At 37.0% G+C, this 18,300-nt stretch overlaps 1 protein-coding gene across 1 annotated transcript; it reads right to left on the bottom strand.

Moving 5' to 3' along the window:
- Positions 1-861: 861 nt before the first annotated feature.
- ALB (albumin) lies at positions 862-17,718 on the bottom strand. Its single transcript, XM_027599171.1, has 15 exons — positions 17,566-17,718; positions 16,582-16,639; positions 15,374-15,506; positions 13,193-13,404; positions 12,491-12,623; positions 11,892-11,989; positions 10,408-10,537; positions 9,279-9,493; positions 7,976-8,108; positions 6,509-6,606; positions 5,325-5,463; positions 4,518-4,741; positions 2,946-3,078; positions 2,247-2,313; positions 862-1,030 (listed from the first exon to the last, which is right to left on the bottom strand). Exons 1-14 carry the CDS (start codon positions 17,642-17,644, stop codon positions 2,272-2,274), a joined length of 1,827 nt encoding a protein of 608 aa, XP_027454972.1. The 5' UTR covers positions 17,645-17,718; the 3' UTR covers positions 862-1,030; positions 2,247-2,271.
- Between the last annotated feature and the right edge of the window lie 582 nt (positions 17,719-18,300).

Raw genomic sequence — 18,300 nt, 5'->3', positions numbered from 1 at the left:
ATAGTCAGCGATGAGAGGTTAAAGTGGGTGGCGGGTGGGAATGGGTAGGGTTAGGGGGTTGGGGGCCTGGGGGATGCAACATTCCAAAAATGGAAGGAGACTTTTTTAACTCGGTACCAAAATCTTTTGCAAGCATCATACCTAAAATGAAACTATAAAGCATCATTATTAGGGGAAAATAAGCAGGTTGTCAATGGCAGGTACATATGAAACCAATTCTATAAAAATTTCTAAAGTACACAAATTAATAAGGCTATAAATGACTTTAGGTATGTAAATTCATACATAATTGTCTGATATCAGTGGTTACCTCTGGGAACAGGGACAAGAGGCTCAGTTTTGAGTGTAACATCTCAGTTCTTACAAGAACACTTTACGTGCTAACTCTTGAGCTCCCTCAGTCCTCTGTATCTTGCTCACTCTCTATTGTACCTTCATCCAGATCTCCTGATTCCCTCCTCCAACAAGGCTTCTCCAACCTGGTTAAGCTTCTTACACTGTTCATGTATTGCCATCCTAAACTGCCTTACATTTTTTTGAGGCTCAGTTTTTTTTTTCCAGTTCAATTAACCATCCTTACAATCATCTCTACCCTCTTTGTCCCTCACATTTCTTAGTCCTTAGCAAGGAAAAGCCTATACCTGTTTTCATTCTTTTATCAGAATTATGATAATGTTAAAATATTCCTTTGCATGTTTATGATCCATAACTCAGAAGATCATTAATGTTTCTTTTAATCAACTAGCCCCTAAAGAACTAGAGAGAAGTGGAAAAAGAGAGAACAGTGGGACATTCACAGAACCTACAAAATTTCCAGGATGGCAATACATCTGTGAAAAATAACAGTCCTGGACAATAATATTAGATTCTTTTCATTTTTTATTAATTACAGCACAGAGAAAAGAGCAAAATGTTTAAAGAAATTTGTGTTCTTTAGACAGAGGGTTGGTTTTATACCAACAGAAAAGAAAAACAGATGAATAAGTTCTAGGTCTTCATTTCTCTTTCTTTCTCTTATTCTCAGGGCAGGCTGAAAGACAAAAAGACAAATATAAGTACTGTTTGTAAAATGGTATGAGTTTTTGAAATCTATTCAAATGAATGTTGAATTGCTTAGATTGTCTTCCTGCAATTTCCACCAAAGAAAATCATTCAGCCTGTCCTGGACTCTGAATTCTTCTGTTGGGCTGGGGGAGAGGACACATCAATAATATTGTCAAGTCCTCTCTTTGTCACTGATGTCATCAGCTCCTCAGACTTCAAAGTCCCAAGCTTTTCATCATCACTCCTCAGAGTCACTTGCCTAACACCTACTTCTTACCTAAATTAATTACCAATACAACAAGTGTCTCTCAAATTTAGACCTTTCAGAAGAAAATCTTGCCATTTAGGATGAAAACAAATCACATTTTGAAAAGATCAAATTTACAGGAGATACGAAGTTGCTTCCTCACTTGAATGCACAATTTGTAGGTATTATCAGGTGGGCAAAGAGTAAGTGAAAACTTCATAGTGGGAACAGACCTCATAGTTCGGAAAATATGAAAATAATTCATGCTAGAAAATAGTCGGACAATTTGTTTTAAAAAAGAGAATTGATACTATCTTTTTTAATTTCCCACAAAATATTACAACCAAAATGGGTGAAACATGTTTATGTTCAAATATTTAAATTTTAAAGTGGGCCTCAGGAGCAAGTTATTCACTATAAAGTGCAAGTTCACATAAGGCAGATCTGTCATACTCTCCAATGAAATTAATTTGTTACTGGGCTGTTGGATTGAACCGTGTGAAATCATTGCTATTCAACCGTTTTTTACCTTAAAAAATGTACTTTCGTATGGTCCAGCCTAATACCTAGAAACCTCACTGTTAAGCCATTGCTCAGTTGAATGATTCTGTCTACTGTGTCACGTTAGGTCAGAACAGGACACTGGTTAACTCTCAAGCTTTGGTTTGAATTTTAAATTGTGGCTCCACCCCTCACGAGCTGGGTGGTCCTTGGGTAAATTATGGAACTCATTTCTATCTGTGCCTTCATGCTCTCATCTGAAAAATGGGAAAAATAATGACACTCAACTTAGGCAACTATTTTGAGAATTAAATAAGTTAATACATATAAAGTTCTTAGAACAGTGATTGGCACTGGTCTATATGGCTCTTGGTAAATGATTGGTCAACCTTTGCTATTTTAATAGTAACTATTATAATTACTTTTTTAAAACAAAAATCCAAAGTATAGTTACCTGAGATGCTTCTGATGGTGTTCTTTTAGGCTAAGGCAGCTTGAGCTGTGGCAACAAGTTTTGGACCCTGAATACCGAGAGATGACAGATTTGGGGAAAATATTAGCATTACTATTAGGATAAAAAGTTGATACTTATACAGCCATTTGTAATTACAAACTAATTTTACATGAATCACATTCTTTAATTCCAGTTTAGTACTAGAATCTCTACAAGGAAGCTTACTGACACCCATTGTTCCCAAAGGAATAAAAACATTACCCTCAAGTCATAGAGGGAATAATAAATGATTCAGACATTTAAATATAAACTTCCCTCATTAACCTATAAAATCAAACTCGGATTCAACCAAATCACAAACCAGCATTTTTCAAGAACACGTTTCAATAAATTAATGTTTGGCTCAAAGACTTGAGCCTTACAAATATTTCCATCTATATTCATAAACATCACAACTTTGGAAACAGAGCAAATACTATGAAGATTTACTAATATACTCCAGTGCAGCAGGAGATAAAAAAAAAAAGAGAGAGAGAGAGAGCTATTTAAGTAATTTCGTCAGATAATTTTGTATGTGGAAAAAGATTCTGGTCTGGAATGTACAGAGTGTCCTTCAGATATATAAACCCCTAAGCCCTGGTCCGATCAAATGCGGCAAGAAAGGAAATTAGCCATATTGCAATGAAGAGGCTCCAGTACCTCCTCAGCAAAGCAGGCCTCTTTGTCTTCAGCTGCACAGCACTTCTCTACAAAGGCTCCGAAATCCCCTATAACAGTTTTCAGTTGTTCCTCAGTTGCTTTGGGCTTGTGTTTCACCAGCTCAGCAAGTGCACTGCATTTGAATGAAAACAAAACAATGACAACAAAAGTCAGAAAAAAAGTTTATTTACGTAAAGAAAGTAATGGAATGAGTAAACCTCTGGATTAAAAGACACAGCATAGTACCATACAGTGGTACTGTAATCCCATTGTACGCTGATGGATGGCAGCTACACTTGTGGTGAGCACAGCATAAGGTATAGACTTGTCACACCACTATGTTGTACACCTGAAACTAATTTAACATTGCGTGTCAACTACACTGCAATCTTTTTAAAAAAATGAAAAAGAGAAGTGGAAATGGTAAAGACAGTAGTAGTATTGTTGAAGATTATGAGTCTTGGCCAGGCGACTCAGAACTTGAGGCCCAGGCTTACCACTAAAAGCTTTAATATTCTCATCTTCATAATGAGGAGAATAAAGGTCACCTTCATAGGGTTGGTGGAAGGATCAAAGGAGATAATCAATGTAAATTGCTCAACATCTCTAGTACCAATAAGTCTCAATAAATCAATAGATCTCTTTTCAGTAAGTCTCTGGAAAGGACGTCATTGTATTTGTACATTATTCAGATTTTAGAAATTATGCCATATTAAAAAGAAAAAAAGAGTTATACCACATTGAATTGAATTTTTAGTCATTTAAGAGCTAAAACTGATCCTTAAAAGCTTGATTATCTTGTTGGACTCCATTAAAAAATTTCTAACCTGAGAGTCTTTATATTTGGTCTGTGAAATTTACCCCATTCAGTTAATACTGGGGAGGCCATAGGTAATAAAACTATCCAAATTTATGGGAGCTGGTGGTTTTCTTTCATTGACATTCACAGAGATAATAGTGCTAGAGGGAGAGGGGGTTTTGCAATATTACTCACAAGTCTATGGCTATGATTAAAATCCCTGAGATGATAACAACTTTATGGTGCTAAATTTCATGCATTCCTAACCCCTGTGACAGCAATAGGGTGTCAAGCCTCAGAACTCATTTTTCTAGATGTTTTTCACCCAAGTTCCATTCTCAAAAGTTATATGTTGAGGATTTGCCTTGCCTGTGGGTTGCCACAGAACAAACTTAAAAATAACCATTCATGCCTAGAAATAAATTCTCCTATGATTTCTACTAACTAATTTGCTATTTGCACAAATGCATCAGTTAATTCTTCATCTTTTTCTACTGGACTTATCTTAAGACATTATTCTACTATAGCTTTTATCCTCAAGATTATTCTGAATGATTTGTAGGCAATATTATAATATAGAGGTTTTTTGCTAAGAAAACAAAAAGTTATCCATTTTATTCTTGACATTTTTATCAGCTTACTAACACCAGTACTTCATACTTAAATACTATTTTCTAAAGAATATAATCACTACTTCAGAAAAAGTTACTCATTTCAACTTACAATTCTCACTCTCAAGACTCTAAAGCTTACAGTAATGAAATAGTACTCACGATTGTTTCTTGATTTGTTTCTCAGCCTCAGGAAGTGTGCATAAGTCTGCATGGAAGGTGAATGTTTCAGCATTAAACTCTTTGGGAACGTATGCCTCATCAACATCCAGGGCAGAAAAGCATGGTCGTCTGTTCACCAAGGATTCTGTGCAGCATTTGGTGACTCTCTCGCTCACTGGGGTCTTCTCGTGCAACACGCACAACCGGTTCAGGACCACGGACAGCTAAGGGACAGGTGGGAGAGCAGACACTCAAAAGAAGCATAATAAAAGTTTTCCATGAACTCCTACTTTCCAATGGACCAAAAGACGTGTTATATTTTAACTAGCAATATTGAATCCAAGGTTGATTTGAGGAAGTTATTTGCTTCACTTTAGAACTACGGATAATGAGGGACTTTTTAAAGTATTTTCTCTTTATGTCTACATTTTAATAATAGTTCCCTTGAGAAAATAATTGATTGAAATAATTTGACGTGAGTCCTGAGATATGTATTGGAGTGGGAATGAAACAGTCTTATATGGACACATATTTTTAAAAGACCTCAAAGAATATGAAAGTTTTTTAAATGCCAGGATGAAACACTGAAAACTCATGGAATTTTTGTCAATTTATTATTTTGGGGATCTTATACAAATCCTCATTCAAGATAATATAGGTGACCAAGTCCTGGCTGCCACTACCAAATACACACACACATGTGCATGCACATACATGTTAGTTCACCCCTGTTTCTGAAAGTTAGCTTTGTCCTTATCTAAAGGCAAAAATTCATCATTATTCACTTATTATACTTAAATGACTCACATAGTCTTCAGCACAGGGCATTCTTTCCGATTCAGGTTTCTTACAACACCTGGTGCCCACTTTTCCTAGTTTTCTTGAGACCTCCACGAGAGTTGGAGTTGACACCTGGGGTACTTTTTTGGTGTAACGAACTAAGAGCCTGTAACAAAATAGTTCATGTGTTTTCAGCCAGGCAAGAAACTGTCTTTCTCTAACATAGTAGGTCAAGCAGAGAACACTTAGGCAAAATTAACTAAAATGACTTTCCATCCATAAAATTACCTTTGTCTCCAGGTTGGTTGAATGGTATGGGGGAAGACCTTGTCCTGAGTAACTAGTTAAGCTTATCTTTGTTTCCACCTGTGCTGTATCATCTTAGGAAAGTGACTTATTATAATTCAGTGACATTAATATATTTATGTATTGCTTCTTTCTTTCCACAAAACCTACTGAGGTCTTAATATATATCAACACCATGCTAAATTTGAAAGGTATGTATAAGTTTTTTCATCTATAAAACAGGAATAAGTATATCTGACTCATAGGGATGGTGCAAGTATTAAATTAAAATAAAGTATGCAATCAACCTGGCATGGTATCTAGCACGTAATAATCACAAACTAAGAATTCCAATCACCACCGAAAGTCATGTGTGACTACAATTTACTCAAGGGAAGAGACGATATCTGGTTCACTATTGTCATCCCTAGCACCCATAGTTAGAAGAGTGATAACATATTTAAACCAAACAATAAATATCTACTGAGTGATGTGTCTCTTATCTTTCTTTCCATAGATAAGACTCTATGTGGATCAGGACATTAGTCTGTCAGCTTATATATTCCTTCTTGAGCTACTATTATTCAAAGCCTACCATTTCCTCCTTTTTAAAGCATTGTTGCATTTTGTTTGCCCACAAACTATTCCTTAACCTTCAAGGGGCATCCTCAGTTCCTACATTCCACGATTTGCTATTTTCCTTTCTGATCTCAAGAGGCCAATTTTTTAACCTGCACTCAAATATAGGCCTCTCCAACCCATTAACCATTTTATTTCTCCCTCTCTAGTCTTTCTTGATGGAGAGAGATTAGAAGTATATACTGTATTTTCATGATTAAAATTTCTATGATAGGTGGTATATATATTGTCTTAAATAATTACAAATTGATCAAGAAAAAAATCAGCTGATAAACAAAAATACTTACGCATTTTGGAAGCCATACTCTCCAAGTGTTTCAAAAAGTTCACAGTTTGTTTTGACTAAATTCTGAGGCTCTTCCACAAGAGGTTTAAATTCATCAAGCTGAAAGATAAAAGAATTGTGTTGACAGAATTCCACCCAAGGACCACAAGCAGGTTCTTTTTCACCACTCTAGCTAGAATGAGATCCTCCCTCCTTTCTGCCCAAAGTCTTGTAATTAGGTCTTTGATGCCATATCTATCATAATATGTCCAAACTGTTTATTTTATTTGGCAAGGGTGTATAGTATAAGAGATTAAGACTACTCAGACTCTGGAGTGCGACTGCTGGTGTTCGAGCCGGGCCATCCGACTCATTTTCTAATTGTGCAATTATACCTCCTATCTCCAAGCTGCAGAACCATCACTGCTAAAATGGGGATTAACAAAAAAGAAGGGAGAAAAGAAAAAGAAAGAAAGAAAATGGGGATAAAGATGGTACTCACCTCAAAAATTGTTCTACAAACCACCTGAGCTAATGAAATTAAAACAGTGCCTGGCAGTTAATAAAAGCTTAATAAATGATGACTATGATTATATCATTATTATTAAGCCCTCTCTCCAGTTGGATTCTGAGCTCCCTGAGATAATAGATTTTACCTTGGTCAACGGCTCTAGTCTGGTGCCTGACATATAGTAGGTTCTTGAGAGAGGAAAGAATGACTTTCCTGTGATTCTGAAGTTTGGAAACCACTATATATGCCAGGAGTGCTAAATATCTTAAACATGTTAAAATCCTCTTAAAGCATAGCTAAATATGGCAAAAATCCTCAAGGTTTCCTCTCCTTAATGACTTATAAAGCAATTCCTACACTTTTTCCCAGAAATTTGAAAATATTCTAAATGAATAGATTTCACAATCTTCCTTAAGATGCTAATTCTTGATATTTGATAAATCTTGGAATCTGGTTAACTTTATATCTAAGTTAAGTCTCTTAACTAACATTTCAATTTGTCTTATTTTGTCCTCAGGAGTGTAAAAAAGAGAAAAGGCATGGTCAAGATTTTGTGAAATTAGAGATTGCTCCCTTCAGATCTTTCCTTTCTAGACTCTTTTAGGTCTTACTAACCATTCCATCTAAAGCTATTTTTTCCTGTAAGGTTTAAGAGTACAGGATTGAAACCATGTCAAGAAAAGATCTAAATTGCACTATGTAGCAATTCACATTCTTGGGTTACTTTTCTTTCTCATTATTAAAACTGAGGGTTTTAGAGGGGAGGGCATTGGGGGATGGGATAGCCCTGTGATGGGTATTAAAGAGGGCACATACTGCATGGAGCACTGGGTGTTATACGAAAACAATGAATCGTGGATCACTACATAAAAATTAATGATGTAATGTATGGTGACTAACATAACATAATAAAATAAAATTTTTTAAAAAAAGGATCATCTGCCAGAGTGCTACACTGTTTCCCTTTAAGAAACCTACCACTTTGCCATAGCAACTAGGAGGATCATCGGTGGCACAACACTTCTCCAGAGTGGCTTCATATTCCTTGGCAAGTCTCAACAGCAAAGAGATCGCGTACTCAGGATGCCTTCTTGAGTATTCATACAAAAACCTAATTCAGATGAAAATAAAATAGATTTCGTTGGGTAAATGAGCAAGAAAGATCACATAACTCACCTCAAGACTAACTCATCTCCCACAGGTCTGAATTTGACTAGACCCCATGCAGGGAAGATTAATGGCTAAAGGGATGCAGTTCAGAATTAAAGCTACCTGCATTCAAATCCTCACTTTGCCACTCAGTTTACTATATCACCTTAAGCAACTTATTAGAACCATCACAGCCTTAGTTGCCTTCTCTGTAGAACGTGAATAATAACAGTACCTATCTCATAAGGTGGTTTGTGGGAAATACATGACGTAATCTATGCCAAGCACACGCTGTCTGGCATGTATTAAATGTTTGATGAGTGACACCTGTTATTATTATGTATATTTTTTTATAATTTGGACTATACCTCAAAAGGGTTCTGATAGATAAATAGAGATGAATTCCTGAATTGTTCTTTCTCCTCTTTGTAGGAGTGAAATCTTGAAGGGTACACAATTATGTAAAATATATTAGGGCACATTACACTATTATAATCCAACAATAAAAATGCAAAGTTTATCACCACACTTACTGACTATATATAATCACTTATTTTGTCACTTAATTTCATGCTGCCCTGCCATGCTACTGTACTCCTGGTCTGCTCAACCAAATATGAAGCACCTGGTAGCAGACTGCATACTTCCTCTTATACTTCCTTATATAGATAGATAAATGGCAGGTAAATAGATTCAGAAATACAGAGATATAAAGATGTATTACATATATTCACACATATCTATTGTAGTAAGTTCATTCTTTGAATGAATAAGTGAATGAATAATATGTCTATAATTTATGTATACACAAAATGTTCCTAGAGGTATTTCCAGAAATATCCCTAAGGAGAAAATGAATGTGGTAGGAATAAAGATAAAACTTTTATCTCTTCTCTTCCCTTCTCTATTCTCTTCTCTACTGATTGAGTTTTTGCCATAAGCATGTATTAGTTTATAATAATTTTTTAACTAATTAATTTTTCCCCCAAAATTTAAAAGCTAGGAGAGAGAAGGATAAAGAAGCATGTAAACCACATGGAAATTGTAGCAGTGTCAAAGGAAAGCCTAGTTTATCTTCCTGAATCCTGAGGTCATATAAAAGCTATGGAAGGATTATTCCTTATCCACTTACGTGCCCAGGAACACATCTTTTGCCTCCTGATAGTTTTTGCAAACCTCCTTATCTTCAACAAAGTCAGCAGCTAACGGGGACAGGTCACCGGGCAACTCATCTCTTTCCACCTCAGTGAGGCAGTGGGATTTTTCCAGCAAAGGCTTATCACAGCATTCCTTCATTTTAGTGGAGATTGAATCCTGATTTTCACACATATACTTGGCCAGATCCGCCTATAAGCGAGTTGATAAAAATTTTTCAACGTAAATTGACATCACCGCACTTTCTTCCCAGACCTTTATTATGTTGGCAAAACATGTTTATTGTATTCTAAGACCACACACATAAAACATGACTTCTATAAATACTTTCAGTCCATGTTCCTAAGACTAGAGATGAGTCTCTAGTCTCTAAAATATTTCCACTTAATTACAAAAAATGGTCAGTAACAGGGACCCATCTCGGTTATTATTAATTTTGTGTTTCGACTGTCAAGGCACTTAAGTTTCTAAATTAAAACTCAGTACTATTTTTCCAAATAGCCCTTTCAGGCATTTTGAAACCAAATAACTAGATAAAATGTGAGAGATCTTTGAAAAATTAGTCAAGACCATAGTCACAGGCTCTACTTACACATGTAAAATCTTTGCCTTAAATTTTCCAGAAAGTATCCTGAGAGATTAAGATGCTGGTATTGGTCATATTTTTAAGTTTGGAGAAAAGTGATATCATGCTAAATATGTGTCTAGTTAACACAGATGGTTAACTGAGAGAGAATATAAAGGGGGCAGGGAACTACATAATTTCCCAAGATCTCTTCAGATAGAAGCCCTTCTCCAACTCCACCCACCTCCCAAAAATGTCTTCTTAGAAATCACCTTCTGTAGCAGCCATCCTACTTCAGTGTAAGCCTTTGTCCTCACAATATGACTGAAAGGGTTACAAATTAGTGAATGTGTTTGTCAGCTCATTTAGTGAATGGGATAGCCAGGTTAAAAAAAAGTACCACAAAGCAGGGAAAGAAGTAAGCAGATTGGGCATAGAATACAATCTCAACCCACTGTGGGCTTCGGGGATAATACTAAGCAAATTCATCCTACCAACTGAAGCATGTAAGTTACTACAGAGCATACTGCAGATTCTTTACCCTGTCATCTGCACATTCAAGCAGGTCACCATGGCAGCATTCCTTGTGGATTTTGGTAAGATCTGTCACCAACTTGGTAACTTCTGCAAAGTCAGCTTTGGGGAATTTCTGGCTCATGCGAGCTACCGACCTAAAAAGAAAATTCCTCCATGAAAACGTGATTAACACGCAATATTTTATGTCAAAGCATTAGGAAAATAGTACTTATAACACGAAAATTCAGGACAAAATAGCATATAGATATAATTTGTGAAATTATTTGTCCTTACTTTACTGCTAGTTCTGAACCGTATGGTTATCTGAGGGTAAAATGTTTCCTTAGGGCAGAATTAGCCATTGTAAGAGTGTGTGTGGTGGATAGAAGACCAGCGATTCATAAAAGTGGAAATCAAAGAGAGATTCAAAAAGAGGCGACATGTGGAGAGCCATCAGGTTTAGAACCCAGACCTGGCTTCTAGATCTGGCTTTATCACTCATTAGCACTGGGACACTAGGCAAGTTACTTAGCCTTTCTGACCCTCAGCTTCTACTTGGTCACAACAGCATGCTAAACTGCAGGACTGATGTGAGGATTAAATTAGTTAATCCATATGAAAGCCTTTTATAAACTGAAACCAAGACATTGATCCAGCACAGCATCTAAGCTTTCTGACAACATGGAAAAGGCTAAAATCCACATGCTTTCCCAAATCATCTCCTAATCAGATCAAAGCTTCTTCTTCCCGCAAACCAATCACAGCCTGTTTAACCGCATATCATTTCATGTTGGGGTTGTTTTGTTTACTGATTTAGGTAGTTGATCTTGGTGGTGGTGTAGGGGGTAGGGATGGCAGGCAAAGATAACTCTAACTATGGTTTCTAGAGAGTTTACAGGATGTCTATTATTTTCATTTTATCTCCTGTTGCTGTGGATTCATTGTTGACTAGCAAGTGAGGGTGGGGGAGGGGATTTTTCTTGGCTTAGAAATTCAAGGATGCTCCTAGAACCAGCTAAGTAATATAAAAACAGAGACCCAGACAAAACCAAGGGATTAACCACAAAGCTAGAGCTATGAGAAAAGGAGAACTAACCCTGATGGCTAAATTTAATTATCAGAACATAAAAAAACAAACATTTCCAGATAATTGGTGTTGTTTGGGGGAATAAAATTAAGTAGAAGACCCTGACAACTGCTCTATAAAAAGAGTGGATCATTAGAATAAGGTCTAGTCTTTCTAAATAAGTGGGAGTTTAAATCCCCATCCTAGAAGGACAAAAAAAGATACCCTCTAAATTCTATGACTACCTAGAAAAAATACGATAAAAATTAATGAGGAATTGTCACTGATGCTCTGATTTTCACCACTGTTAAATTTCTACCTTCAAAACAACCGGAAAGATGTATGCAAAAGCACCACATAAAATGCCATATAAATGTACATTTTTGTCAACTGAACCATAACCATTTACATCATTATAAAGATTCAAACTCAGTTTAAAATACCATGCTTTGAAGGCTCTATCTCCGAATTTCTGGAGGCTGGCACACTTGAATCTTTCTTTGGCAGATGAAACCAGTACTTTTTCCCTCAAAGCATCAATCTGCAAAAAGAAATGATTTTTGGAAAAATTAGAAAAGGAAAATTCTATACAAAACACCCCTTCATAAGTTCAGATGAAACTGTGCCAAATTAAAATTTAAAGAGCTAATTTACACCTAAATTCCCAAGTGCCCACTATTGGCAAATAATTATTTTGCTATGCAGGGGGAGCAAAATCAGTCTGGTCCTAGTGGAAGCCCTTAGGTAGTTAAGAACCGGAGTGCAGACATTGCCAAGGAAAAGGGAGCTGACAGGAAATGTGGAAGAACAGAGTCCACTAACATCCCAGAAAATATAACTTTGCTGACTTCTTAATTTTGCATATAATTTATCTCCACCCACTCCCCCAACATCACTAAACTCCCTAGAAGAGGGAGGAAGGCTTTTTCTGACCATGTAAAGGACTTTGTATCAGAGACACGAATTCCCTAAATCTAGCCATAAGATGCTCAAAGTCTGAGGTTTGATGATGAATTGCTCCTCCTGTTCTTCTGGGGAATACCTTGGGTGTCAGGCAGGCAGCCTTATCAGCAGCTTGGCAGCATTCTGCAAAAACTTGTTTATATTGCTGAGCATAGTAAAGGAGTTCTGGGGCATAAAAGTAAGGATGTCTTCTGGCAACTTCATACAGGTATCTACATTTTCAAAAAAGAAAAACAGGCAGTCGCTTTTCTATAGCAAACAGTAGTATGGGAACCATTGTAATCAACCTTCTCATCTAATTTACCAGTTAATCTCAATTTGCACACGATGACCTTGCCTTTGTCATTCTAGAAGTCAGTGAAAGGTTGAACTTCTATATATAAATTGTGTACATACATATATATGTTTTATATATATGTACACACATATACACACACATAGGTATAAAATAAACTTTGGTGATGCAATGTTTTTGACTAAGATTAAATCAATTCTGAGAATAACTAAATACATATCTTCATCATATTTTAACACAGGCCCATCTCCGTTTTTCTTACACAGATCACGTCCTGTTTCAATGAACTCCAAAAGATCTTGGGTCCAATTCTTTTCACCATGGAGAATTTTGCGGCATCAAATATTACTGCTTTGAAAACTGTCATTAGAACAAACGCTTCTAGGCCTTAATGTCGAGAATATTTTTTATTGTAGTACTGGCTATAATAAGTCTCGACCTTTGTCCTAATTTTTCATTTTGAAGCGTAAAGATCTGAGGACTTACTTTCCCAGAAACTTCTGTTCATTTTCCTGAAAGGCGGTGCACATGGCATCCGGCTCCGGGGTCACCAGCGGAGGGAAGCCGGGGTTATCGTCTTTGTGACTCAGGAAGCACTCATTTCTCTCAGGCTCCTGTTTCTCACAGCAGTCAGCCAGGTCGCCATACTTTTCACGAAGAGAGGCAACGGTACACAGTCTGTCTCCGAAGAGCGTGTGCTAGGTGGGAGAGAGCAGGCTTCGGGTCACCGGGGGGTATTTTATTTCCTTTGTACCCAAAGAACAGTATAAAAAATTGAAAGCATCCGTAAGCCTTGGTTGGGAACTCAAGTACATATACACTTTTTTCTCAGGTTTAGAGTTTCCCTTGATTTGACCATCCATGGGATTTTCGTAAGAACTGACCATCACCTGATTACTTAGGGTGGGTGCAACACAAGGGCAGCAATGAACACGGCTCCTATTTCTACCTCACGCTATAATCTAGGAGAGCTGATAAAAAAATAAAATAAAATAAAATAATCCGAGCGCCTGGGTGGCTCAGTCGGTATGCGTCTGCCTTCGGCTCAGGTCATGGTCCCAGGGTCCTGGTATCGAGCCCCACATCGGGCTCCCTGCTCCGCGGGAAGCCTGCTTCTCCCTCACCCACTCCCCCTGCTTGTGTTCCCTCTCTCCCTGTGTGTCTCTCTCTGTCAAATAAATAAATAAAATCTTAATCTCAGGAAACAAACTGAGGGTTGCTGGAGTGGGGGTGGGGTGGGAGGGATGGGGTGGCTGGGTGATAGGCATTGGGGAGGGTATGTACTATGGTGAGCGCTGTGAATTGTGCAAGACTGATGAATCACAGATCTGTACCTCTGAAATAAATAATGCGATATATGTTAAGAAAAAAATAAAAAAGAAGATAGCAGGAGGGGAAGAAAGAATGAAGGGGGGTAAATCGGAGGGGGAGACGAACCATGGACTCTGAGAAACAAACTGAGGGTTCTGGGGGGTGGTGGGGTGATGGGTTGGCCTGGTGATGGGTATTGAGGAGGGCGTGTTCTGCATGGAGCACTGCGTGTTATGCACAAACAATGAATCATGCAACACTACATCAAAAACTAATGATGTGATGTACGGTGATTAACATAACAATAAAAAATGTAAAGAAAGAAAAAAAATCTTTAAAAAAAAATCAAGGGAAAATAATCCTCTAAGTTGCAGGTGAATTCACATTAGGGAAGAAAGTATTCAGAGAGTTTCTCATTTGATCTGCATCTTTCCAAAAGGTCCAACTTTTAAGTAGGTACCATTCAAAAATGAGGAGTAACACAACTTACTGTATATTATTTATTATGTTAAAATATAGATCTTTTTTAGTCTAGAAACATTTGCCTCAAAACACGTTCCATTAAATGTATTCTTCCTGTCCCCATTAACTTTTATTATGAGAGTAATTGGATCTTCAGGGAAAATATACTGCTGAAGATGGAATTTATTAATTTTCCCCCAAAAAATATTTTTTAAAATTCATACTTACAGCGGTAACACTGTTAAAAATATCGAGTTAAAGTACCGATTCTATCTTGAGGGAGAGATACATAGAGAGAAAGAAATAAGAGGGGGAAAGATTTCAGTGATACATAAACCCTGGCCTTGCCCTGGAAAGGTATATACAGGTTTGAGTGGTGAGAGAAACATAAACCTCTCCCTGAATTGAACACCTACTGGAAATACCAAAATTTCAAAGTCCTTCAAAATGAATAAATGCCCTGATTTTTTATTCTATGTAAAAATATAACTATTCCTAAAATGAGGACTATATAACTGTACTATTATTTTACCTAAGAAACAAAATCAACACAGAAATCAGATGAGTGTCTCCGGAAGATAAAAACCACGCTCTCACTGTTAGCCTCAATTAAAAGAAATCAAACCTCAAATTTTAAAAAGAGACTTAAAAATCACAAATTTCCATTTAAATGCACTGTTACTGTTGTGTGTGGTCTTCATAAAGAAATGTCTTTAAAACTGTGGGCATAGCTAGAACATCTCTGTCATAGAAGAAATAACGGCTACCCTCACTGTTGAAGAGTTGCTTACGAATTCATAATTGAGGAAACAAAAGTGGGATTGTTTTTCCTTTGAAATAATCAGGACTACTTACAGAAAGAAGAAATAACACTCAAAATCAGAATGTACTTACAAGGGATTTGCCACAGTCGGCCCCTGACTGGTCAGCAGCACAACCTTTTGCAAACTCAGTCACCTCCTTCGCTAATTTTACATGATCTTCAAATGGGGACTGCTGGAGATACTGAGAAAAGGCAACCAGCACCCTGAAACAAAGGACACAGAAAAATGTAACATGGGACGTCTGGGTGGCTCAGTCGGTTAAGCTTCTGCCTTCAGCTCAGGTCATGATCTCAGCGTCCTGGGATCCAGCCCCACATCCGGCTCCTTCCTCAGCGGGAAGCCCGCTTCTCCCTCTCCCTCTACCCCTCCCTTCCACTTGTGCACTCTCTCTCACTCTCTCAAACAAATAAATAAAGTCTTTTTTAAAAAAGAAAAATGTAACATGGTGAAATGTTAATATAAAGTAGCTGGCTACGCTGGACAACAAACTGTCTGTATATGTTCTATATTTTATACACCTCACTATTAGCCAGAAAGTCTATTCATATCAGCTGTTATCTGAAGCCTAACCAGGCATATGTGGCTTTCTGAGCAAAGAGGACATGTATTTACACCATGTTTAAACACATGTGTGCACATGTCAGTAGATGCACAAACATAGAGCAGGCAAGAGAAATGTATTCTAAATATATCTTATTATTAAGACTAGGGACATTACATAGGCCCTTTGACTATTTAAAACAAAAAAACAAAAACCACACACACACACCTCTCATTTAATCAGGCCGTAGCATGAGATTGACCTTTAAAAACTAAACTGTTTTCTCATTTTGTACTAGATTAAAAAATATTAAAATGCTCTCAAGAAACCACAGACCTATTTACTAGGTAAAGGAATTTAGTAAGTGAGCTGCAAAAGGAACCATATGTTAAAGTCTTTCTTACCATGCAGGTTATGGAAGAGTTCTGGAGCTACACTGTCCAATATGGTAGCCAGTAGCCTGGCTGCATAGATTTACATAAATCAAAATTAAATGCAACTTTAATTTCAGTCCCTCAGTTGCACTTGCCACATTTAAAGTATTCAATAGCCACATGTGGCCAGTGGCTACCATACCAAACAGCACTGATATAGAATATTTCCATCAATGCAGAAAATTCTATCGGATAGGATGGTCCTAGAAGCTGGACTCTGATGACAAGGGACTATAAGAACTTCAGAGTAATAACCAACACTATTAGAAACATTAAATTTGACTGTTCAGTATTTTAACTTACAGGCCTCTGAAATGTTCTTCTCCCAAATCGTTGTACCGATGAGCAATCTCACTCTGTTCTGGAGAGGAAAAAAGAAAAAACAAAACAGATTTGTTTACATTCTGAAGAAAACAACTTAGTTATGGTGTTACTTTTTGTGTTTCTCTCCATGTGACTTAGGTATTCATTTGCTCCAAAATACTGGCCTCAGATCCCTACAGAAAATCTTGAGATGATGATGAACTATTTCTTCTGCATTTAAACAGATGAGTTATTCAATCAGTGATGATACTATTTGAAAAATCATTAAAATCATTAAATACTTTTGGTTTTATATTCAAACTTGGTTAAGAGCTAATGCTCTTGTGGTGTCTACTAACAGCTTCTGGGAGGACAGTCTGAAATGAAAAATATAAATACAAGTTCTATTTATAAGATGAATAACACAGGTTTTTGTTTTTTATAAATCAAGGTGCAATAGCCTTTGGGAATGTGGAGCTATGAATTCTAACATCAACTATATTCTGTGAAGTTTAAGTCACTCTGTCTAATTTCCTTCAGGTGCAGAAGGAAGTTACAGCTACTGAATCAATTCTCACCATTTTTTTTCACCTAGGATGTTAGAAATGTATTAATAAGATAACTTCCTGGGCGCCTGGGTGGCTCAGTCGGTCAAGCCTCTGCCACCAGCTCGGGTCATGATCTCAGGGTCCCGGGCTGCTCAGCGGGGAGTCTGTTTCTCCCTCTCCCTCTGCCTATCCCCCGCTGGTGCTCTCTCTCTGCTCTCTCTCTCTCTCTCTCTCTGTCTCTGTCTCTCTCAAATAAATAAATAAAATCTTTAAAAAAAAAAATAACTTCCTGAGGGATCACAAATACAAAATATCATCACCATCTAGAAATAAATGCTAAAGGAAAACACTTCTTTAAAGATGCAGGGTTTTCTAAAATTTTCTCTCACTAGGAAAATAAAGTAGAAGTTGAACAATAGGAAAATAGAACTCTTACGTGTTTCTCGACGAATCACGCCCCTGGAATAAGCAGAGCTAAAGAGAAAGAGTAGGGAAATAAAAGTTACCCACTTCATTGTGCCAAAGGCTTGTGGGGTTGATAGAAGAGAAAAGGTAGGACCAACAGAGGGAAATTCGCACTAATATACCTCTTTAACCAATAATTGTAGATTATTAACCAGACTCATCTTTGTATTTCATTGGCCCCTGACTGATTACAAAATTCATATTATTCTTGCCAAAAAAATTGTTTGACTAAATCCGTTGCGTATGTTTGCCATCTGGACCTGTTTTCTTCACAAGACCTTGTCAATTCATTAGTTATGTAAAACACCTTATCGAATTTTACATAAGAGTTTAAACAATTTGTCCCTATTATTCATTACCATGTTCTTTATCTGTGATTTACCATTTGACATTTTAATTTTTAATATTTGCAAAATTCTAACCAAACCAATGACTTAGCTTGAAAATAAGACTTACTAAAAGAGCTAAGGTTTGAACTGTATCTATTATTAACTCCAGGTATGCTTTTGTCAATAAGTAATGAAAAAGTCACATACGCGCGCGCGCACACACACACACACACACACACACACACACGAGGGCTCCCATGTCTTTTTCACTCTCCTAAAATTGTTCTGTTTAAAAAAAGCTGATGTTGCCTCAAATGCAAACTAAGAAAAAGCCACAGGAACAATAACAACGAAAATGGATGTTCAGAAGTTCTACT

This window comes from Zalophus californianus, chromosome 2 (genome assembly GCF_009762305.2).
Source record: "Zalophus californianus isolate mZalCal1 chromosome 2, mZalCal1.pri.v2, whole genome shotgun sequence".
Lineage (NCBI taxonomy): Eukaryota > Metazoa > Chordata > Mammalia > Carnivora > Otariidae > Zalophus > Zalophus californianus.
Note: the sequence above shows the minus strand (reverse complement) of the source record. Positions and strands in the feature narration are given on the sequence as shown.